An 18,392-nucleotide genomic window follows, 5' to 3' on the forward strand; every position below is an offset into this window, starting at 1 on the left:
AGAGTAACAACTACACACAGATCTGGTGCAAACCTGGTCTTAGGAAGATTAACTCACACGGCTCATTCTGCCTGGAAGACCCGTTACTGGGAGGTGGGACACAGAAATCTGAAGAAACAAACTGCTGGAAGCTCTTTGTGCTGGCAGGGACAGTTGCTGCTTCTTCACAGCAGCAGCTTATTTTCATTTCTTTATTGCTGAGACCATTTCTTAATGAAAAGCTTTCAGAAAGTGGCCACAAAGGCAGCAGGCGATTGCTGCCCAGGGAGGGGATGGTGTCACAGCGTGACTGATGTGGCTTTTGTCCTCATCCTCATCCTCATCCTGGGGGCTGGCACCTGCTGGGATGGGGAATTTGGGCTCCCACTCCTGAATACCCATACCCGCACCTCACAGCCCCCAAACAGCAGTGGGAATCAGGACCGCCCACCAGGTAACTTCTCACCTGCAAACTCTTTATTTGAGGCACGATTCCTTCAAGTCAGGGCTAACTGAAGGGGCCGCAGCTGCAACAGCAGGACACGAGTTCAGCCCCAGAGCTGGGTGTGAGCCCCGAGCACCTCCCAGCCGCGCAGCTTTTCATACGATGCAGAGGTTTAAGCGAATGCAGAGAGCTGTGGCAAATTTGAGCTGTGGTTCAGGAAGCTGACCTCAATTTGTTTTGAGATCAACTGGCCCACCATACAACTTCTAGATGTCCTCCCAGCCTATTTTAAACCAAACCCTGTGAAGCTGCAGAGGGGGAGTCCCCGAGCAGAGCTGCAGAAGGATTTAAGCAAAGCACTTGCTTTGCTGAGAGCTCTCTCTTGGCACAGTCCCACTCCCATCACTTACACGAGCTGCTTCCAGTAGGGGCCATTGGGTTTCTTTGAAGTCTTGGAGCCCCCAGCTACTTCAGAAAAGCCCATGCATGGTTCAGCATCTGCTGAGGTCGGGCATTCCTTCAGCAGCTTGCCTCCTGCATGGAAGGGTTCAAAGCCCTGCAGAGCCCCGGGGCTGTCCCGAAGGCACTCGGTGGTGCAGGGCGCTCCCACCCCCGCCCCTGTAGTGAGAAATGAGCTCCAAAAGCTGAACTCATTGAAAATTACGTATCATGGTACAGCAGCGGGGTATTTCATCTACACGGGGAGAGGTGAGAGCTGTGCTACCACCCTGAAGCTCTCGCTGTAAATACAAACCGGGGTTTTGACCAACTGGGGGCTCTGCAGCAAGCCTCGTGCTCCAATGTGCGATCCTCCCCCAGGCTGTGCCACGCTCTGCTCTGCAAGCTATGAATGACCCAGGCGCCCGCTGCCTCGAGAATCCCCCGACTCATCCCTCCCCTTCCTCCTCCCACGTTTCAGCAGCACAGGACCTGCTGCCCATCCTGCGAGGCTCTGCCTTCGCACCCTGCAGCCTCTGCCCCAGCACCCCGACAGCTCGCCCCCGCTCCCATCCCACCCGCTCCTCAGACCCACCCCCTTATGGAAAACAGCTTGTGGTTAAGTTGTTAAGCATTTGGATTTATTTTTATTTTTTTTAATACTGCAGGCAGGAGCTGTATTTTTATTCCCATTTGCAAGCAACGAGCGTGCTTGAAGTTTACGTCAGCGAGGAAACGCGGAGATTTGTTGTGTTGGGGTGGGGATGGTTTGGGAGCAGGGGGAGCTCCAGGGCTGGCACGTGAGCGCAGCGGGACGCGCTGGCACAGAGGGTGCTGGAGAAGGGAGCTCCTGGTGCTGGCAGGGGACGAGCCAGTGGGTGGCTGGAGCTGGTGGGACCCCACGGCTCTGCCCCAGCTCTGAGCTGGGGGGCTCGATGCCAGGGGGTGGCACGATGCAGGGGTAATGGCACAGTGCAGGGGCAATGGCAATGCTGCATGGGGCCAGGAGCACCAGGTGAAGGGGGCTGGCTGATGTAAAGGACCTGTTTCAGCATTGCCTCTGATGGGAGAGATTTTTGTTCGCCTTCCACCACCGATGCTATATATAGGAGATGAAATAAAAATAATAATCGAGATTCCTCTTAAAAAACATCGAGCTAAGACTTGTGCTTGCTAAGCTACAGCTTTACCTCACGTGTGCGTGTATACACGGTGTGTTGTGTTAGAGAGCGGTAATACATGATAATTTCTTCTGAAAGCAGATGTCTAACAGGTACCAAACGGTCCCAGGGGTAACGCAAAGACAAGACTGAGTAAATATGTAAGCTGTGGGATCCAACAGGCTCCTGCTGTACACGGTGGAAACAGATTCAAATCTTGATTTCTTTCCAGAGGTAAGAATGGGTATGAGGCTGGGTGACGACTACACCTTCGACCACTACACCCCAAACAGACAAAGGGCATCCTACAGATTGGACGTGCATATATACACCTTGGTTGTCACCTGGTATATGCAGTCCTAAAACAGGCTTAACAAAAGCCAGAGAAGAGACATACCCACTCATCTGCCAATATCCAACTTTCCTGCAGACCTACCAACACCACTGATTGCTGACCACAGGGGAGCAAACTCCTTCAGGCAGCCTGGCGAGACCTTTATCACTCCCAGGCTTCACAATCGCGGGGCTGATGGAAGGCAGGGATGTTGGTAAGCCTCTTGCCATTAACTAAACACTCGGCGCCAGGTTCCTTTGCACATCAGTGCTGAGAATACGCTTCCTGTGCCACCAGCCACCAAAATCAAGCCCACATGCCAGGAGAAGACCCAGATATTTTGTCTGACTGTGCTGAGCTGCGTCGTGGAGCAGGGTTGGCGGCTCTCAGCGCTGCCGTGCACATTCCTTCAAGCTGCTGCCCTGCAAATACCTGCTTCAAACCGCTCCTTCCAGCCAACGCATTTGCTTTGAAAGAAGAAAGCAGCATCAACATTTTCCTAGCTGGATCGTCTAAAAGGGTTATGAATTATTTAAAACTGTCATTGACTAATTGCAAGCTATGCGCCAGATCCTCATTAATTCCTGATGCTGTCTGCTGAGCCGTTCCAAAACCCTCCCCCCCTGTTACTATTTATTTTACGAGCCTCAGCAGCCGGCGGTCCCCGGGCAGAGGACGAGGCAGAGGCACGTGGCCGTGCTCCTTTTGGGCTGTGCAGCTCCCAGGGGATGAAACGTGGGGCTCTGCTGAGCTCCCAAGCGCGACCTCGACCGGCTCCACTTCGTAAAAGAATAAACAATTCTTTCATCTTAAAAGCTTGGCTTCTAACGAAGGAATGAACAAAGTAAAGACTGGTAAAGAAACATGTCATGGATCACGAGGGAAGGAAACGCAGAGAGAAGGGAGGCTGCACTGTAGCCTCAGCATTCGGGGCAGACCTTGAGTAAAGGATAAACCCATAAAGAGGACTCTATAAAAGAGGAGAAGATGGTTCAGAAATATTGGGTGAGGATGTGTGCACATATTCTGGACAAACTGTATTGAGGCACTTGGCTTTATTGAGGCACTCATTGAAAGTGTCTGAGGCAATTTATTGAAACAGTATTGAGGCACTTGTGAATAAGCTGCCTTTTCATCCCTAAAACTTGCTGGGATTTATATTCATTTTTAATCAAATATTTTAATAGAACTTAAGCCAGAGTATCGCAGAAATACCCAGAACTTCAGATAACATCTTAAGGTAAATTAAAGCCCTACTCCTATAGATGTGTGTAGAGGAACGCAGTGCAAGGTCTGGCAGTGTGGAATTTTCTCACCATATAATAGAGCTGATAAAATGCTGTGCAAGCTTTGGTACAGCCCGAACAATATATTCTAACCCCAAGCTCAAACGCTGTCTACCATACCTGTCCTGGCTCTTTTTTGCATCTGAAAGCATCAATTAAATCCCAGTGAGGTTGGCTGTATTATGGGCACGATTTAAAGAAGCCACTGGGCTGAAGACAAGCAGGACAAAGTCAGACAAAGGCCCGTCCTGCTTTAACACACAGGTCATTCTCTGCTACACCATGTGAATTTTTACTTATCTTAGCTTGTTGAAAGAATCTCAACTGCCTGTTCAGAAATTACGTCTTTTTACAGACTCTTCTCTCTTTAACCAGGATTTTTTCTCAGCTACATTGGCAATCGGCATCCACAGCTCACTACTTTGATATTTTGCTCTAGAAGCATTTCTGTTCTCATGTTACTTTCCCCAGTGGAAGATGCATCTTGCTGTCCAAAGAAAGCCCATCCAGGACGAAGATGCATGGCGTGGATATCGCCAATATGTGGAGAGGAAGCCCAGGCAAGAAGTGCTTCACTATTTATTACAATGAAATGCGGTTCTGAATAACATGGTATCAATCAGCATCTACCGTGCCCTTCGTTAAATAGGAACCCATAAATTAGTCAAATGTTTATTTCCTTTCCTTGCTTCAGACTGCAGCTTCTTCCAAGTGTCATCTTAAGTGTCTACATCCATCACCATGAAAGCAGTGCCTATTTTTCATGGACTGCGTGCCTGAAAAGGCTAAACTATTTTTTAACTTACCCAAAAGGCTACAGCATGAAAGAGACACCAAGAGGAAAAAAAAAACAAACAAACAAACAAAAAAAACAACAACACAGAAAATTATAAAAGAAATTTTAAGGAAAACATGCTATTGCCATATGGCCTACATTAGCCAACAGTCCTTTTCCATTGTAGTGGTTGGGTTTGAACACTTTCACCAGCCTCTCCTCCCCTACCCAACAAGATTCTTCTCCCACCGCATCAGCACAGACACTTTCCTCTTGGAGGAAAAAATAAATAAATCCTGATGGCAACAGTTGGGATGTTCTAATCCCATGTAATTTGGTTGCCATCTGGCTTCTGCTCCAAGGTACATCATAACTATCATCTTGTACTTCAGGTTACAACAACCCAGAATGGCTTCAGATTCTGATGGCTCGAAATAGTAAAACCAAGACGAGCATTCGCCATCCTATTAAAAACCTGCCACCGGTAAAAGTGCTTGTAATGCTCTTAGCTTTTGGGATTACACCTCAAAATTCCTCACCTGGTTAAAATAACTGATTTAACAGGCGCAAATAGCTAGGACAGTCCCCCATTTAATTGCTCTGCACTGGGATTCTTAAACACCAGGAACAAAATAAGTGGGCTGTAATCTATGCCACCAGATCCTGGGCCAGTAATTGCTTCATTATTTCAACAGAGTGCCAAGACCAGAGATATTAAAGTTAAGCCCAAGTTTAGCATTTCCAGTTGGAACAAAGTGCTGGTGATTCTAACAGCCCAGATCAATGCAATTTCACAATAATATCTGGACCACTGAGTACTGGGTGAGGGGGCACAGATATTCATTGAAATGAAAATATTTCCAAATAGTGATGGCTTGATTTTTTTTTCACATCCTCTTCTCTCCCTCCCCACCTCTTTTTAAAAATAGCACAGCTCCTCAACTAGCATCAGCAACAAGTTCCAAAAACCTGACACGCTGCTGCTATTCTCATGCAACCTTAGCAAAAAAAAGGAAAAAAAATAAGAAAAGGAGAAAGAAAATATGTAGTGCTACATGTTTTTCAAAAGTGTGTCTGGAAAACAATTTGATTCTGTTCCTACAATAAACTTTAATGTTTTGGATGCAATCACTGCAAATTACGAAGGCTTGGCAAGCTCTTCTGCTTGAACATATGGAAATTTTGTCTGTCAAAGTTTGCTTTCTTCACTTACTGCCTGCTAATACATTTTTATAACTGCCTCACCAGCCAATGTGATTTCATTACAGACTGCGATCCAAAACGACAAAAAAAAAAAAATCAAAAATCAAAAAACACAACACTTTTTTTCTTGCAGTCAGGGGCTTACGTGCTTTGTAGAAATCCCAACTCTACCCCAGGTCCTGCCTGCGGTGCTGCTGAGCTAAACCCAGCCTGCTGCCTCCCGTGTCCTCACCCAAGGACGGTGGCCGTGTTCCCAAAGGAGACCCAAAGAAAGGGGGAGCTGCACGGACTGCCAAAAGAAACCGCTCTCCCTGCCTCCCAGGCACAGCTGCAACCCAAAATTCTCCCAAAAGAGCCAGGAATAGGATTTACAGTTTCATCCTCAGACCACCAGAAGACAAGGGGGTCAGAGAGGAGCCCTGAGCTCTCTTGGCCATTTACTGATGGGGATGAAGCCTTAACCAGGTGATTTGCTGCACGTGCAGAGCCACCACCATTACCAGAACAACTGTTTGAGGATAAAAACCAATGGAAGTGCTCAGATTAAAAGAGGGATGGAAGCTGTGTGGTGGGATGAAGCCTCAAGGACATACAGTGCTATGGCAGTGCCAGATCTGACCGGAGTGGTCTGGAAATAAAATCCCCAAATGTCAGCCCTGGTGCTTCTTCTCATTGCTAATGTCTTTCTGTGGAATTTGCCAGGAAGAACCGCAAAACTTTCCCCTCTCAAAAGGCCTTTCAGCAGTGAGAGGACCGCCTGAATGGCAGCATTGTGAGTGGCCGTAGCAGGGATGCTTTGGGGTGGTGTCTCCACGCACTGCACTGGGCTCCCGCTGCATGGGCACGCCCTAAATTGCAAAGGGGGGCTGCAGCTTGTGCCTTTGTTCAAGAAATAAAGAATAATAGAAGTATTCCATCAAGCTTTCTCATTTTTCAAAAACTATCAAAGCTCTGTGTTAGCCCCAGTGCTCAGCAACAGGGAGCGCTGTTAGGGGAGCAATCAGAGAGAGGAATCTGGGGACATTTTGCAGGAATCCCCATATGTGATACAGCATTAAATGCATAGGGTAACGCAGATTGGGGGATGCCAACTGGATTTCCAACTGAAACACAGTTCAGGGCTCCAAAATCAAAGCACATGCTCTTCCAGAAAGGACAATTAGAGAAATGTCTGGGGCGGGCGGGATGGACCTCTGTCATCAGTGTTTGCTGGACAGCGGTGGGGGATGCATCTTTACAGCAAGACTACACGAAGCGTGTATCTGGCAAACCAGGCATCTACTCAGCCCAGAAAAACACCCTCAAAACGTTCCTCCAGCGGCACTTCAGATTGTGGCACTGTTTTAGGAACAGCAAGGCAGCATCCAGCCAACCACCGCCAGACACAAGACACGAGTACTTAGTTTGCTACACATTTTTCTTCCTGATTTGGCCACGCCACAGAAGAGGACACTGCAGGAGAGCCCCACTCTGACGTTTTCGCTTGCAAACCATGGAATCCAGCAGCTGCAACATGAGATCCCCCCCCTAGAGCCCCCATGGAGGCTCCGGCCCGCTCCTACCTCGCAGGTCCTGCTGTGCACGGGCGCCGGCCACGCTCTGCCGCGGCATGCGGAGGGACGTCCGCAGGGGAGTGTGCCTCTGCTCGTCCAGGTACGCCAGGTCCTCCAGGTGGGCCGAGCTGGTGGCTGCACGAGAAAGCAAAGGACTCCATCACACCCAGCTTTGAGATCCCACCTGCCCCACTCATTTTTCCTTTAAGCCAATCACACACAGTTGTATCTACATCGAGTCAATGAAGCTGCGATGAGGCAAGCCTAATTTCCCGTAGCTGCGAATAAAGAAGTGTTTTGGTAACGTTTTCTCACGCCCCATTGGGGTTTGCTCTGGTTTGGTCTCCTGTTGAGGTTCATAAACAAAAAAGACAAGTGGAGATGCTTATATTGGATCTAAGCTCACCCAATCACAAAACTTACTCAACTGCATGTCTACAAACTTTGACAAAGGTAGTCAGCATTTCCTACTGCATAAAAGACGACTCAATAATGCATTTTATGCCACAGTCCACAACCCTCAGTTATTTCAGAGCTTCTTAGTTAGGATATTAACATCTAGGTGTTCATAAAGCCAGAATGAGTGGAGGAAAAATTAAACCTTCAACAGACCAGCAAAAACACACAAGTAAATGAGAAAAATGTTATCTGAACTAAAGAAGATAACTTTACTCTTCCAAAGTTATTTGCTCATGGGAGAATTTAGCTTTCTGTACAATGTTAGATTAAACAGGAATAATTTATTGGTCTCTGCTGAAGGTGCCATCACTACATGAATAAGGAAGAGAAATGGCAGCTAGAAACTTTATCTGTTCCTCTTGGAAACTGGCAGATAACACAGTGCAAGGGATTTTTTCTTCCATTTTTCAGCCCAAGCACTGCAGACAGGTTGTCCCCATGCCAGCTGGGCACACACCTCTGGGTGGCTGGGCTGCTGCTGTGGGACACGGCTACAGGCAGTGACCCCCAGGGCATTACGTGGAAACCCAGCAAATGGTGAGAAGAACTGGGTACAAACTGATTTTGCAGGTATTTAGCTCCCAATCCCCTGGATTCGAGCATGACCTCACCTACAGCATTTCCTATCAATATGTGACTTTCACAGCGATCATTTCACAGATCTGTTCCTGACATAACACTTTTTCTCAATGACTACAAATGTTTTCAAAATTTCAATATGAGAAGAAATAGGAAAGGGAATCTCGCGGATTGATGAGAAATGCCTCTGGACCTTATCAGAGGGGAACATCTCACATTACATTTGCCACCGAGCTGCATTAATCAGAACAACAAACAGTAATTGCTTTTTTATACAGGGATACGTGATGATTGGAAGACAGGAGAAAACGTGCTTTAAACAAAACAAAATTAGAACATTTGCACATGAATTTACCTACTATTTAGAAAGCGTTTTGCCATGTCACAGCACTTTTCAGTCAAGTAATTTACAGAATATTATAAAATGAAGGAATGAGAACTCCACTGCAAGGGAATATGATGTGCATTTATAACCAGAAAACTTAGATAGAAATAAAAAAGCCTTTGCAGACCAGCAGGTCTGTCCTTGTTCTGATAACCACTTCCAAAATTCCCAATAAACACTTACCAAAGGCAATCACTCTGCTCAATACTCAGTTGTTCAGCACTCTGTATCTGATCCCTTTTATTTTTTCTTTTTTGATAATTTCATTAGGGTTTTGTAGCAGAAAGAAGGTCTCAGTGGGAATAAGTGAACGATAAATGAAACAACTGCAACTTACATTTCATTCACTTCTTTAGTATTTGGTCACTTACCAGAACAAGATTACTATTTTAAATTGAAATAATTAATTGAATGACTTCTTCAAAGACTGCCTGTGAAGCTGATGTGAATTCTTTGCTGTGAAGTGAGTAAATATTTTGATATCGCTCTCTAGAGCAGTGCTCAGCACCGGACTTTGAATCCTTCCTCCTTGTGACACAAGATGCACCAACTGAATGAAACCAAAAGGCAGAATATTTCTAAGTGAGGAGAAGCATCTTTTCCACACAATCCCTAATTACCACATGCCTATCTTTACAGGATCTTGCTGCAGTCAAAAACTAAGACTGAGAGATTGTAACAGGGTAGAGAGAAGGGCCAGTGATTTTAAATGCTGTTTTTAAAATAATACTCTATTATTTATAATTCTATTTCTAGATTATAACTCTTATAACTCTGCTTACAGATTTAAAAAAAAATAAAATAAAAGAGACAGAGAGGACAAAAGGTAAACAACAGGAATGATAAAAAACGAGGAGCTAAAGCATCAGAGTCCGGTTTTAGAAATCCTTAGTGCCCTTTTACCCCTCTAAAGTTGGTTAGGAGCTCCCTGTGGGGCATTAATTAGAGCTGAAGCTGAGCATTTAGGAGACGTGGATTTGGAGCAGACACCAGTGATGTGCTGTAAGCACCGAACCCACCGCCACCTGCTTGCAGGTTCAAGCCCCACTTGTGCTAAGGCCCACAAGCCAGCAGAACATGCCTTTGGGATGAAAATGTGTCCTTAATGCCCACTTTTTGCAGTGTAAATGAGCCAGGGTGGCTATAGGGGAACAGCAGATGCTACCACAGGAGCCAAAGGCAAACCTGAGGCAACCCCGGCCTTCATCCTCCACACCGATGTGCGGCCTGTGCTATCGCAAGGCAGGGCCTGAGCACGTAATCCTTCCTTTCCAAATAAAAGGCTCTTTTCACTTCAGTCACTTGTCAAACAAGAAGACAAAAACCAGCTGGCCTTGACTCAGACTGACTTGTACATTTCGGATGTGCTGAAAAACCACACCGGGAACAACCCTGGTTGATCCTGAGAGAACTGAGAAAGGCAATATTCAGGCAAAGGAGACTTTTTTTTTTAATAAAAAATAATCAAAGTCTGAATGCTTTTCTTTTATATTTGTAAATGACACTGCATTAAGCTTATGCAGACCACTAAATTGAGTTAAGGATTATCATCCTGCCCAGGCATATCTTCCACACTTGAATGGGAGTTATTAATGCCTTACACACGCAGCTCAGCAGTTTTGCTGCACCAAGGCTCCAGCACATACAATAAACAAACTTGCTGGCTGAAAGAACCTCTGTTTCTTTGTGAAGGCATCAAGCTTTTCCTTTACCAAATTCTGCTAAACATTCTCATGAATTCAGTTCAAGTTACCCTGTTGAAGCTGCTCCTGTTCCTTGGGGGCAGGCGGGAGAATGAAAAGAAAAGGGAAGGAAAATAAAATTACCCCACTGGGACGTGATGCGAGGGGATCGGGGCACCTGCAGCGAGCACAACTGTGCGTGTGCTTCACCACCAACTCCTTCTACTCTTACATACGTACGGACAGCAGCTGCCAAAGAACAGCACGTCCGCCCTCCAAATCCTGTATCCAGCCCTGCGCCGGTCTCACATTTGTTCTACCGAGCACTGAGCCATCATGGATAGCCAGAAACACTCGTCTTCCTGGTAATTTCATTTCTTTATACAAGATCATTCGATGTAGCAACGCACTGATAAAAGCTCCTTTTTTCGATTTATGTAATGACTTAAAACCTACAATCATTTTCTCTCCAATTATTCATCAACAACAACAAAAAAATCAACTTTCCCTTTGAAAATTCACATTTCTCTTCAAATTGAGAATCAGTGTCATAATATGGTTATCAGCAATTATTTTTGACTTGCAGTCTCCAGGAAAACACCCTCATACAAGCCCATCTTGTGCACGCTGAGAAAATCCTACACTATAAACATGTTGCATGGCCAAGAACTGAGACTTGCAATGCTAACACAGTATAGAGCCTCCTGCTAATTGTACAGGATTTCAAATGCCAAATTGTTATTCTCAAGAGGCACATAACATATGCCTTACACAATCTGTATTGCCCGAATCGTACTTGACTCACAACATTTTTAGAACTGGTTTTAGTCGATTGTTTCAGAAGTGTCAACTAGACTCAGCTTCGTAGCTCATGTGCAGATTTAAATCATTAATCACAGTGATCATCTAAAACTTCAAGAGAAAATTCTTGAGAGTACGCACAGGTTGTCAAGCCCAGTTTTCCAAATGGTATCAGCTGGTCTAACCAAGCACAGCATCTCCCTGCTCAACACATTGCTTTTTGTAAAACAGAGGCTAAAAACCAGCATTGCTATAGTTTTTACTTTGCCATATTGACAGTTTTAGGTTTTTTGTTGTTCTGAAAAGGCTGCTTTTAAGGTTTTCTGTTGTTCATCTTTTTTCTTTTTTTCTTTTTTTTTTTTTTTTTTTTTTTCTCCTCCTTTTTAAGTCCTCAATAATCGCTTTTAGCATAGCTTCAGATGAATGGAATTTGGTGATATTTCATCTCCTACATAAAAGCCACAGTTATTAGATAAAGAGCCAAGTGTCTCACACGCATCAGGCCCATCCTTTCCTTACAGCTTACTTCTGGGCTGTAGGATTTTCTTTCTTAAATATAGGAAATGGTTTTCAACATGAAGCCAGGTTTTTGGAGCCTGTATTAGGGGCAACTGCTCCCCCCAGTTGTTAACTCAGAGCCTGATTTGGGAGACAGACATCCCTTCACAGCGGTTTCTGGCCTCTGATCACACCAGCTAGCAGCTAAAAGGATGGTTAGCCACGTTGGGATTTGGATGGTTTCTGACGTAACTGTGCCAGCACTTACTGACTTGTGTAATTAAAAAGCTTTTTTAAGGCAAAGAACTGAAAATCTTTAAAAGTTGCATTCTTTTTCTAGGATGTGGATCTTGGTTAGAAGACTTTGGGTCTATCCAGTCATTCCTCATCCAGTAACTCAGGTCTCTACAAACACGGTTACCAGTCTTTCACTGTGAATCAGGAGACCTTCTCCTGAGTTTGCCCCACATCAGGACACTGCTCCACGGTGTTCCTCGTGCCCCGATGGGCAGCAAGGAGCTTCTGCAGCAAACAACTGCGCGCTTTGAGGCACTGCAATAGGCGCACAGCTCCCTGGAAGAACAATTGTTCCATCTCCTGGGGAGAACAGCATGCCAGCTGGCATGGTTTATTGTTTTATTTATCTAGGGAGTCTGCATTTCAGCCTCTATCCTGTCTGTGAAATGGCGATTAAGAGACAAGTGAAGCCCAGATGCTAAGTGCTGTGCGCTGCCAGAGAAGAGCTAACTGCCCGATTTACTGCTGCTCCTACGAGAACTGGGGGGTTCCTCCTCGGCAGCCCAAGCCAGGCTCTGTCCTACCTTCATCATCATTCTCTACAGCCACCTCCAAAGAGACTCATGCACTACAAGTGGTGGTTAAACACCACATCCATTTCAGGCTTTACCATGGCTCCTTCTTGTAAGTGTCAGTCCAACCACCCCGCCGATGAACTGAGATTTATCCCTCTGATTTAGAACTGAGGAATAATTAAAGAGGCCTACGGCCAGAGAAACGAGAAGTCATTTTTCTAGAGAATACGCTTCAGTACATCAAAAAATTATGCAAGATAAATTGAACTTATAAAATATCATATTAAACTCTTGAAAGCTTCCCCTCGATTGTGAGGTTTCTTCGGTGCAATAAGACAGAATGATTGCAGATACAAGGACACAAGGGAGAAAAAAGCAAAAGTCCTCAGCGTGCTGCTGATGCAATTCTTCCAAGGAAGTGGCACACAACTAGTGGAAGACAATTCAGCTTAACTGAACTTTTTGACTAATAAACAGAAGGCAACCTGACTTGGAAGTGCTACTTGGCAGCCCAGATGCCTGGTGGACTTCGAGGATTGGGTCTTTTTGGGGAAAAAGGGAGAGTGGGAGGGAACCGCTGCTCCCAGCTGAGTCAAGGGGCTCAGCTTGCTGTGGCTGATGTCAGGGTGCACTGCTGCAAGGTAAGGTCCTCTCCATTTACCCCAAATTCAGTTTCCTTTCAGCTGTACTAATAAATTTGCTTCAGAATAAATGACATCATTTTTGGCTAGATATCTGGCCTAAGTTATCAAGAAGCAGTCAAGCACAATTAGGATAACACGAAGTTTGGGGTTTTATCCAAGGCATCTTTGTTTCATCTCTCTCTTTGGAATGATTTATAGGAAGAGTTGTATCTAATTCAGAGAATACCAACCCAATAACAAAAGTAAAAAAAGCACAAATTTTTGCTATAGTGCAACACATTGCAGGGCTTGTGGAAAAGCAAGCACACTACAGCAGATCTAATTAGAGCTTCCTTTCCCTGTGTTGCAGCATGTTGCCTTCTTTCTCAGTCCTTTTGGTATCAATTCTTTCCCTTGGGTGGAGCAAGAGGTATTCTTAAAAAGTTTCTGCTGTGCTTCTTCCTGAGTGTGGTCTCCCAGGGTCTGGCTGAGGTTTTGCAGACCCTCCAAGCATCACGCTCGCCCTGCTCGTGAGACCTCTCCGGCCTCCTCCAGGGACAGCACAGGACAGAGGAAAACACGAATGTATTTCAATGTTAAGAAACATTTAAGTCAGCTTTTATGACTTTCCCGTGCCCCTGGTTTGTGCTTTTCCCCCTCGTGGCGCAGGCAGGGCTGCTGTGCGCTCACATCTCTGCCAGAAGCATCCCAAGAGGAGCAGCTGCCAGACACAGGATGCTTCCTGAGATAACCACCGCTCGCTGTGCTCTCACAGACCTCACGGACGGGCGTTTACGCAAACCCTGCCCTCACCTTTACAGATTAAATTCCTTATCTGTTAGAAAGCTTAAGCTAATAGCTAATAATATATTTGCTGTTATTTTATATTCTCCGAGAGGAAAAAGAGAGGAACTAGTATTATAAAAGGTCATTTTAATTCCCTGTTAACACTGAAGCAGACCTTATAAACCACACGCGGGGTCTGCAGAACTCAAGATTTCATGTTTCATTTCACGGGTAATGGAAGCAGAATGAGACGCTTGTCGTGTACATGAGCTGCAAACGGTGCTGGGGCCTTTGTGTTCATTCAGAAACCTGAATGCCCAGTGCCAATGTCAAGTGTCTTCTGATGATTACTGTTAGAAATGTTGGAAGCATATAAAATGAGTTATTGTGCTTATTTGCCTGGAAGAGGGTAGGAGGAAAATACAGTTGCAGCTTTCAGTTTCTGGGAACAATAAAACTGCAAAGCCAATGGATTCACATGGCTCTGAACTGTAAAACCGAGTTTTAAAGAATTGTTGGAAGACCTGGGATTATTTTTATACGTGTTTTTCTTGGATCCCAACCTCTGAATGCTTGCAGCCCTTTCCCATTTCCCACAGTAAAACAGAGCACACAATCTCTGCAGATGGGCAAAGTGCTCCGCACCGTACAGAAGTGAAGAGCACTTTACAGAGCAGGTAAACACAGCAGAAAAGGGGATTACAATCACTTCCTTGGCAATTTGCTGTTGCTGTCAGCACTCTGATCACAAAGGATAACCAGATCAGCTTTGTATCCTTTGGCAATGAACAGAAATTTTTCCATCTTATCACCCCTAACGTGCTCACTCGTTACCTTGAACTGGTTCTGTACACGGCTCCACTCTGTTCCTTTCCTTCTTTTTTTTTTTTTTTTTTTTTTTTTTTTTTTTTAACTTTTCTTTTTTTCATTTTAGCTTTGAGATTTGGGGTTTCAATTAGAACTGGTGATTACTCAATTATGCTTTGTGAATGCCACACAGCTAGAAAAATTGCTGTTAATACTGGAAGAATGGAGGCAGGTTGCTTTGTACTGCAAGGTCATGCTCTGGAGAGGTACTGGTACCTCTCAAAATGCTCCCTATAGGGGAGCTTCCCTCTATGTAGGAAGTGAAGGGGCTTTCCCTAATTACAACAAAGAACATTTTTAATTGGCTTTTCTCTTATTTTTTTAACATTAATTTAATACAGCATAATACAACGTCAGCCAAACAAACAAAATATATTTTAGTGGGTTTGAGCCATATCACAGAGGTATTTGTTAGCAGAAAATAGGAATACTGAGACTTTCTGGAGGCAGAGCTGGGTTTCTCTCCACATTTGTTTGAGAATGGTGCAGGAAAACAATTTTAGGAGCTGAGCTGCATATTTAGCTCTGAGAAGACTTGGTGGAAGCAGAAGGCAGGGAGGACTGGCTGGTGGCTGGACCGCACCAGCTGACGGTGCAGGGCTCTGGGGTATGGTGGCAATAATTAAAACATAACTAAGAGCTGTTAATGTCTGATATTAAGAGAAAAGAATCAGCAGCTCTGGTCCCTGAATTTCCTTAGCTTTTTTTTCCCCCTGCAAGCATGGTATTAATGCTATGACTCCATGCTCACGTTTTGTTTAATTTTCTTCTAATTTATTAGTGGTATTTTAACTCGTAGCCAAGCTGCGAGCAATTTATTGTCTGTGAGTTGTGTGTGACCCCGAGCCCTTTCAGCTCTCCCACGACTGAGCTCAGGACAATTTGCCCCCTCCCTCTCGCACCCCAGCTCTCCTTTCTCTTTCAATTAAGTACTGTGAAATGCTGGCTGCCCAGCACAACAGCGGTGCCCTTCACAGCTGCTTCTGGCTTCAAACCATAAAATTGCCCGGCAACTTTTATGCTCCGTGCAGTAATTCACTGAGTGGTGGTCACCATATGTGCCCCAACTGAGCTCACGCAAAGGAAGTGCTCCCACTGTTCCCACAACTTAAAAAAATCACATCCAATACACAGCAACCCAGGGATCGGAGTGATTTACCAAGACCCAGAAGTGCTCTACCAAACCTCCCATCTCTACAAACATCCTGCTTTGGCATTTTAAGGTACTCCAGGGTTTTTCCAAGAGAAAGTGTTTGCAATAAATTGCTTTTAATTGCTTCTGAAGACGTATTATGCAACTAAGTGCAAGACTGGATCAATACATGTTGGGAGAACGGCTTCCATTTGTGAGCTGGAGGGATTCATACACGACACTGACTGCATTTGTAAGCCCGGCACAGAAATGAACGTTTTTGTTCCATTTTGGAAGATATACAAGGAGCAGTTTAAGAAAACTGCAGAAAAAAAAGAAAAAAGGCACAAGGTGTAAGTGCAGCCGTGCAATGGAACAGACTGTTTGTGTATAAATAGACTGTTTGGCTGTGTTGCAAAACACCAACAAAGAAGAACAGTGAGTGCTAGCAAAGGTGTGGCTTCATCCTTAGCTTACAGTGTGGAAAACCACCCTGCTACAACCACCTACAAGCTGCTCTCCGCTCCATCCGCTGCCAGGTGCTCTGCCTTCAGCCCCCACACTAATGAACCTGTGGCTCAAAATTAATGTGTGTGTTTTCTGGAGGGTTCATTTTCAGTCAGATTAGTCTGCTGGCCATGGCCATCACCTGGCTGCACAACGTGAGGCGCTCACGCAGGATGGTGGAGTTTGCAGACAGAGCAGGTTGACTCTTCGGGCAGTAAAATTAGAGAAAATAACATTTGGGCAGTCAATGACAAAAGGTTCAGCCAAATCTTGTCCTCTTTTCCATAGCTATTCCTACAACTGTTTATTCTGGGGTATGTGTGCTAGCTGACATATTTTAAAAAGCGCAAAGATACAGAAGGAAAGGGCGTTCCTGAACTTTGCTAAATGGTTTTCTACTGAAACCCAGGTATTTAAGTGTATAGTAACCAGCCCTGGTTTCTTCTGCAGGTGTTGGCACATCACTTCTAAGAAGTGAACCCAAAGCCTAAATAATGAAGCTTCGCAAGTGGAGTTTCCTGCTTTCATTTTTATCATCTCTTTCTGATCTGAAATCCCATGCGTTTAGTCTTTCAGGTTTAAGCACATGGCACGTGTTGTTTAACCACCACGCTTAGGGGCTTCGCATTTCAGCATCTAAAAAACCTCATTTCTGAATTGCTTTCAGGCCTTTGATTTTCCAAAGTGGGATTAAAAAGGAAATTTAATCTAGTTATGCAACACAGCCTGGGTGGACCAGCAATGCTATTTTAACCAACAGTCTCCTGGGCTCTTTGCAGTTCAGAATTTTTGGACTAATATTTCTAAGGAGAATCCTTCCGGGACTCTACAAAAAGATAAAGGTTTCTCCACATGTCTATATAGCCAGACATGCAGACCATCTGAATGTAATTTTTAACCCCCAAAAAGTTACCCAGGAAGAAAAAAATAGCTGAGCAAGGAAAAATAATTCCAGGCAAGAAGCTTTTCAGTAAAGCTTTAGTATTTTTGATCCTATCTCTTGTTCCTGCTGTTACCAACTTGAGGGATGAACTTAGCAGATTGTTAAGACATTACCAAGCTATGTCACAGCATCATTTAAGGATCTTTCAAATAGTGGCTATGAAATTAAATGAAGAAAATTTTGATGCTGTGCCAAAAGAAAAAGCTCAGTCATTAGCAAATCCCAGATGCTGCAAAAGCTGATTTAGTGGATGCACACGTGTACTAATGCAGGCAGCACAAAGTCCCATCAAGAGATTGGATCCACAGCAACTTTTCTGCAGGAAACTTTTCATAATTCTCTTAACTCTGAAGTTCTTGTGATCATCAGAGATCAGACACCTGATTTTTCTTACAAAGATTCCTTCGAAAGAGTATAAATGACTGTCCTGGAATTATGCAGTACTTTAAACCTGAGCATTTTATATTTATATTTGCATTGTAATGATAGAAAAGAATTCCTTTTATTTTAATAAATATACTCCCCCACTAATCTTACAGTTGTACAATTTTGTAAAAATGACACCACAGATTACTGAAATAACCGTTAAACTACATCAGAAACAGTTTTCCCCACAGGAATTTTCCATGTAGAAGTAATAAGTCAAATGGACAGACAATTTTTGTCACACTTAATGATAACGACTACAAAAAGGAGACTCCTCTGTGGGTAATGATAACATGAAAAAGGCTGCGGTATGTATATGCTGTGTCTCTGATTTCAATAATGACATAAATGCAAAAATGTTTATTTCTTACCTGCTACTGAATTTGGCCGTGGCATAAGGTAAAGAGGAATAGACTGCACTGACTGGGACAAGACCGTCTCCAGGTTCCTTTCCGGGATCTTGTTCAAGCTGTAGGTTGAGGCCGTCATGTTCTCATCCACGCGATACAAGCAGGAGTCCATGCTGGACTTCTGGGACTGCCAGGGTTTCAGGTTTCCTCCAGATCCAAGCTCTTTACTGCTCTCCCCTCCATACTTTGTGCGTTCCACATTTTCTGAGTAGCTTGTCAAAGTAGCTTGAAGGAAGAAATTACAAACAAAATGACTAACAAAGAAAGAATTGCTTGCATACATGCTGCTATACACGAAGTTGTGCAATG

The 18,392-nt window shown here is 44.5% G+C and overlaps 1 protein-coding gene across 13 annotated transcripts in view; it reads right to left on the minus strand.

The window, feature by feature from the left end:
* TANC2 (tetratricopeptide repeat, ankyrin repeat and coiled-coil containing 2) overlaps nucleotides 1-18,392 on the minus strand; it is a 280,077-nt gene that overhangs the window by 72,846 nt on the left and 188,839 nt on the right. For all 13 annotated transcript variants that reach the window (XM_032202931.1, XM_032202934.1, XM_032202941.1 and 10 more), the window contains 2 exons: nucleotides 18,045-18,308; nucleotides 7,183-7,308 (listed from right to left, as the gene is read on the minus strand). In XM_032202931.1, the coding sequence (XP_032058822.1) occupies nucleotides 7,183-7,308; nucleotides 18,045-18,308 (390 nt within the window). The remainder of the gene's footprint in view (nucleotides 1-7,182; nucleotides 7,309-18,044; nucleotides 18,309-18,392) is intronic.

The sequence above is a fragment of the Aythya fuligula genome, chromosome 24, assembly GCF_009819795.1.
Source record: "Aythya fuligula isolate bAytFul2 chromosome 24, bAytFul2.pri, whole genome shotgun sequence".
NCBI lineage: Eukaryota > Metazoa > Chordata > Aves > Anseriformes > Anatidae > Aythya > Aythya fuligula.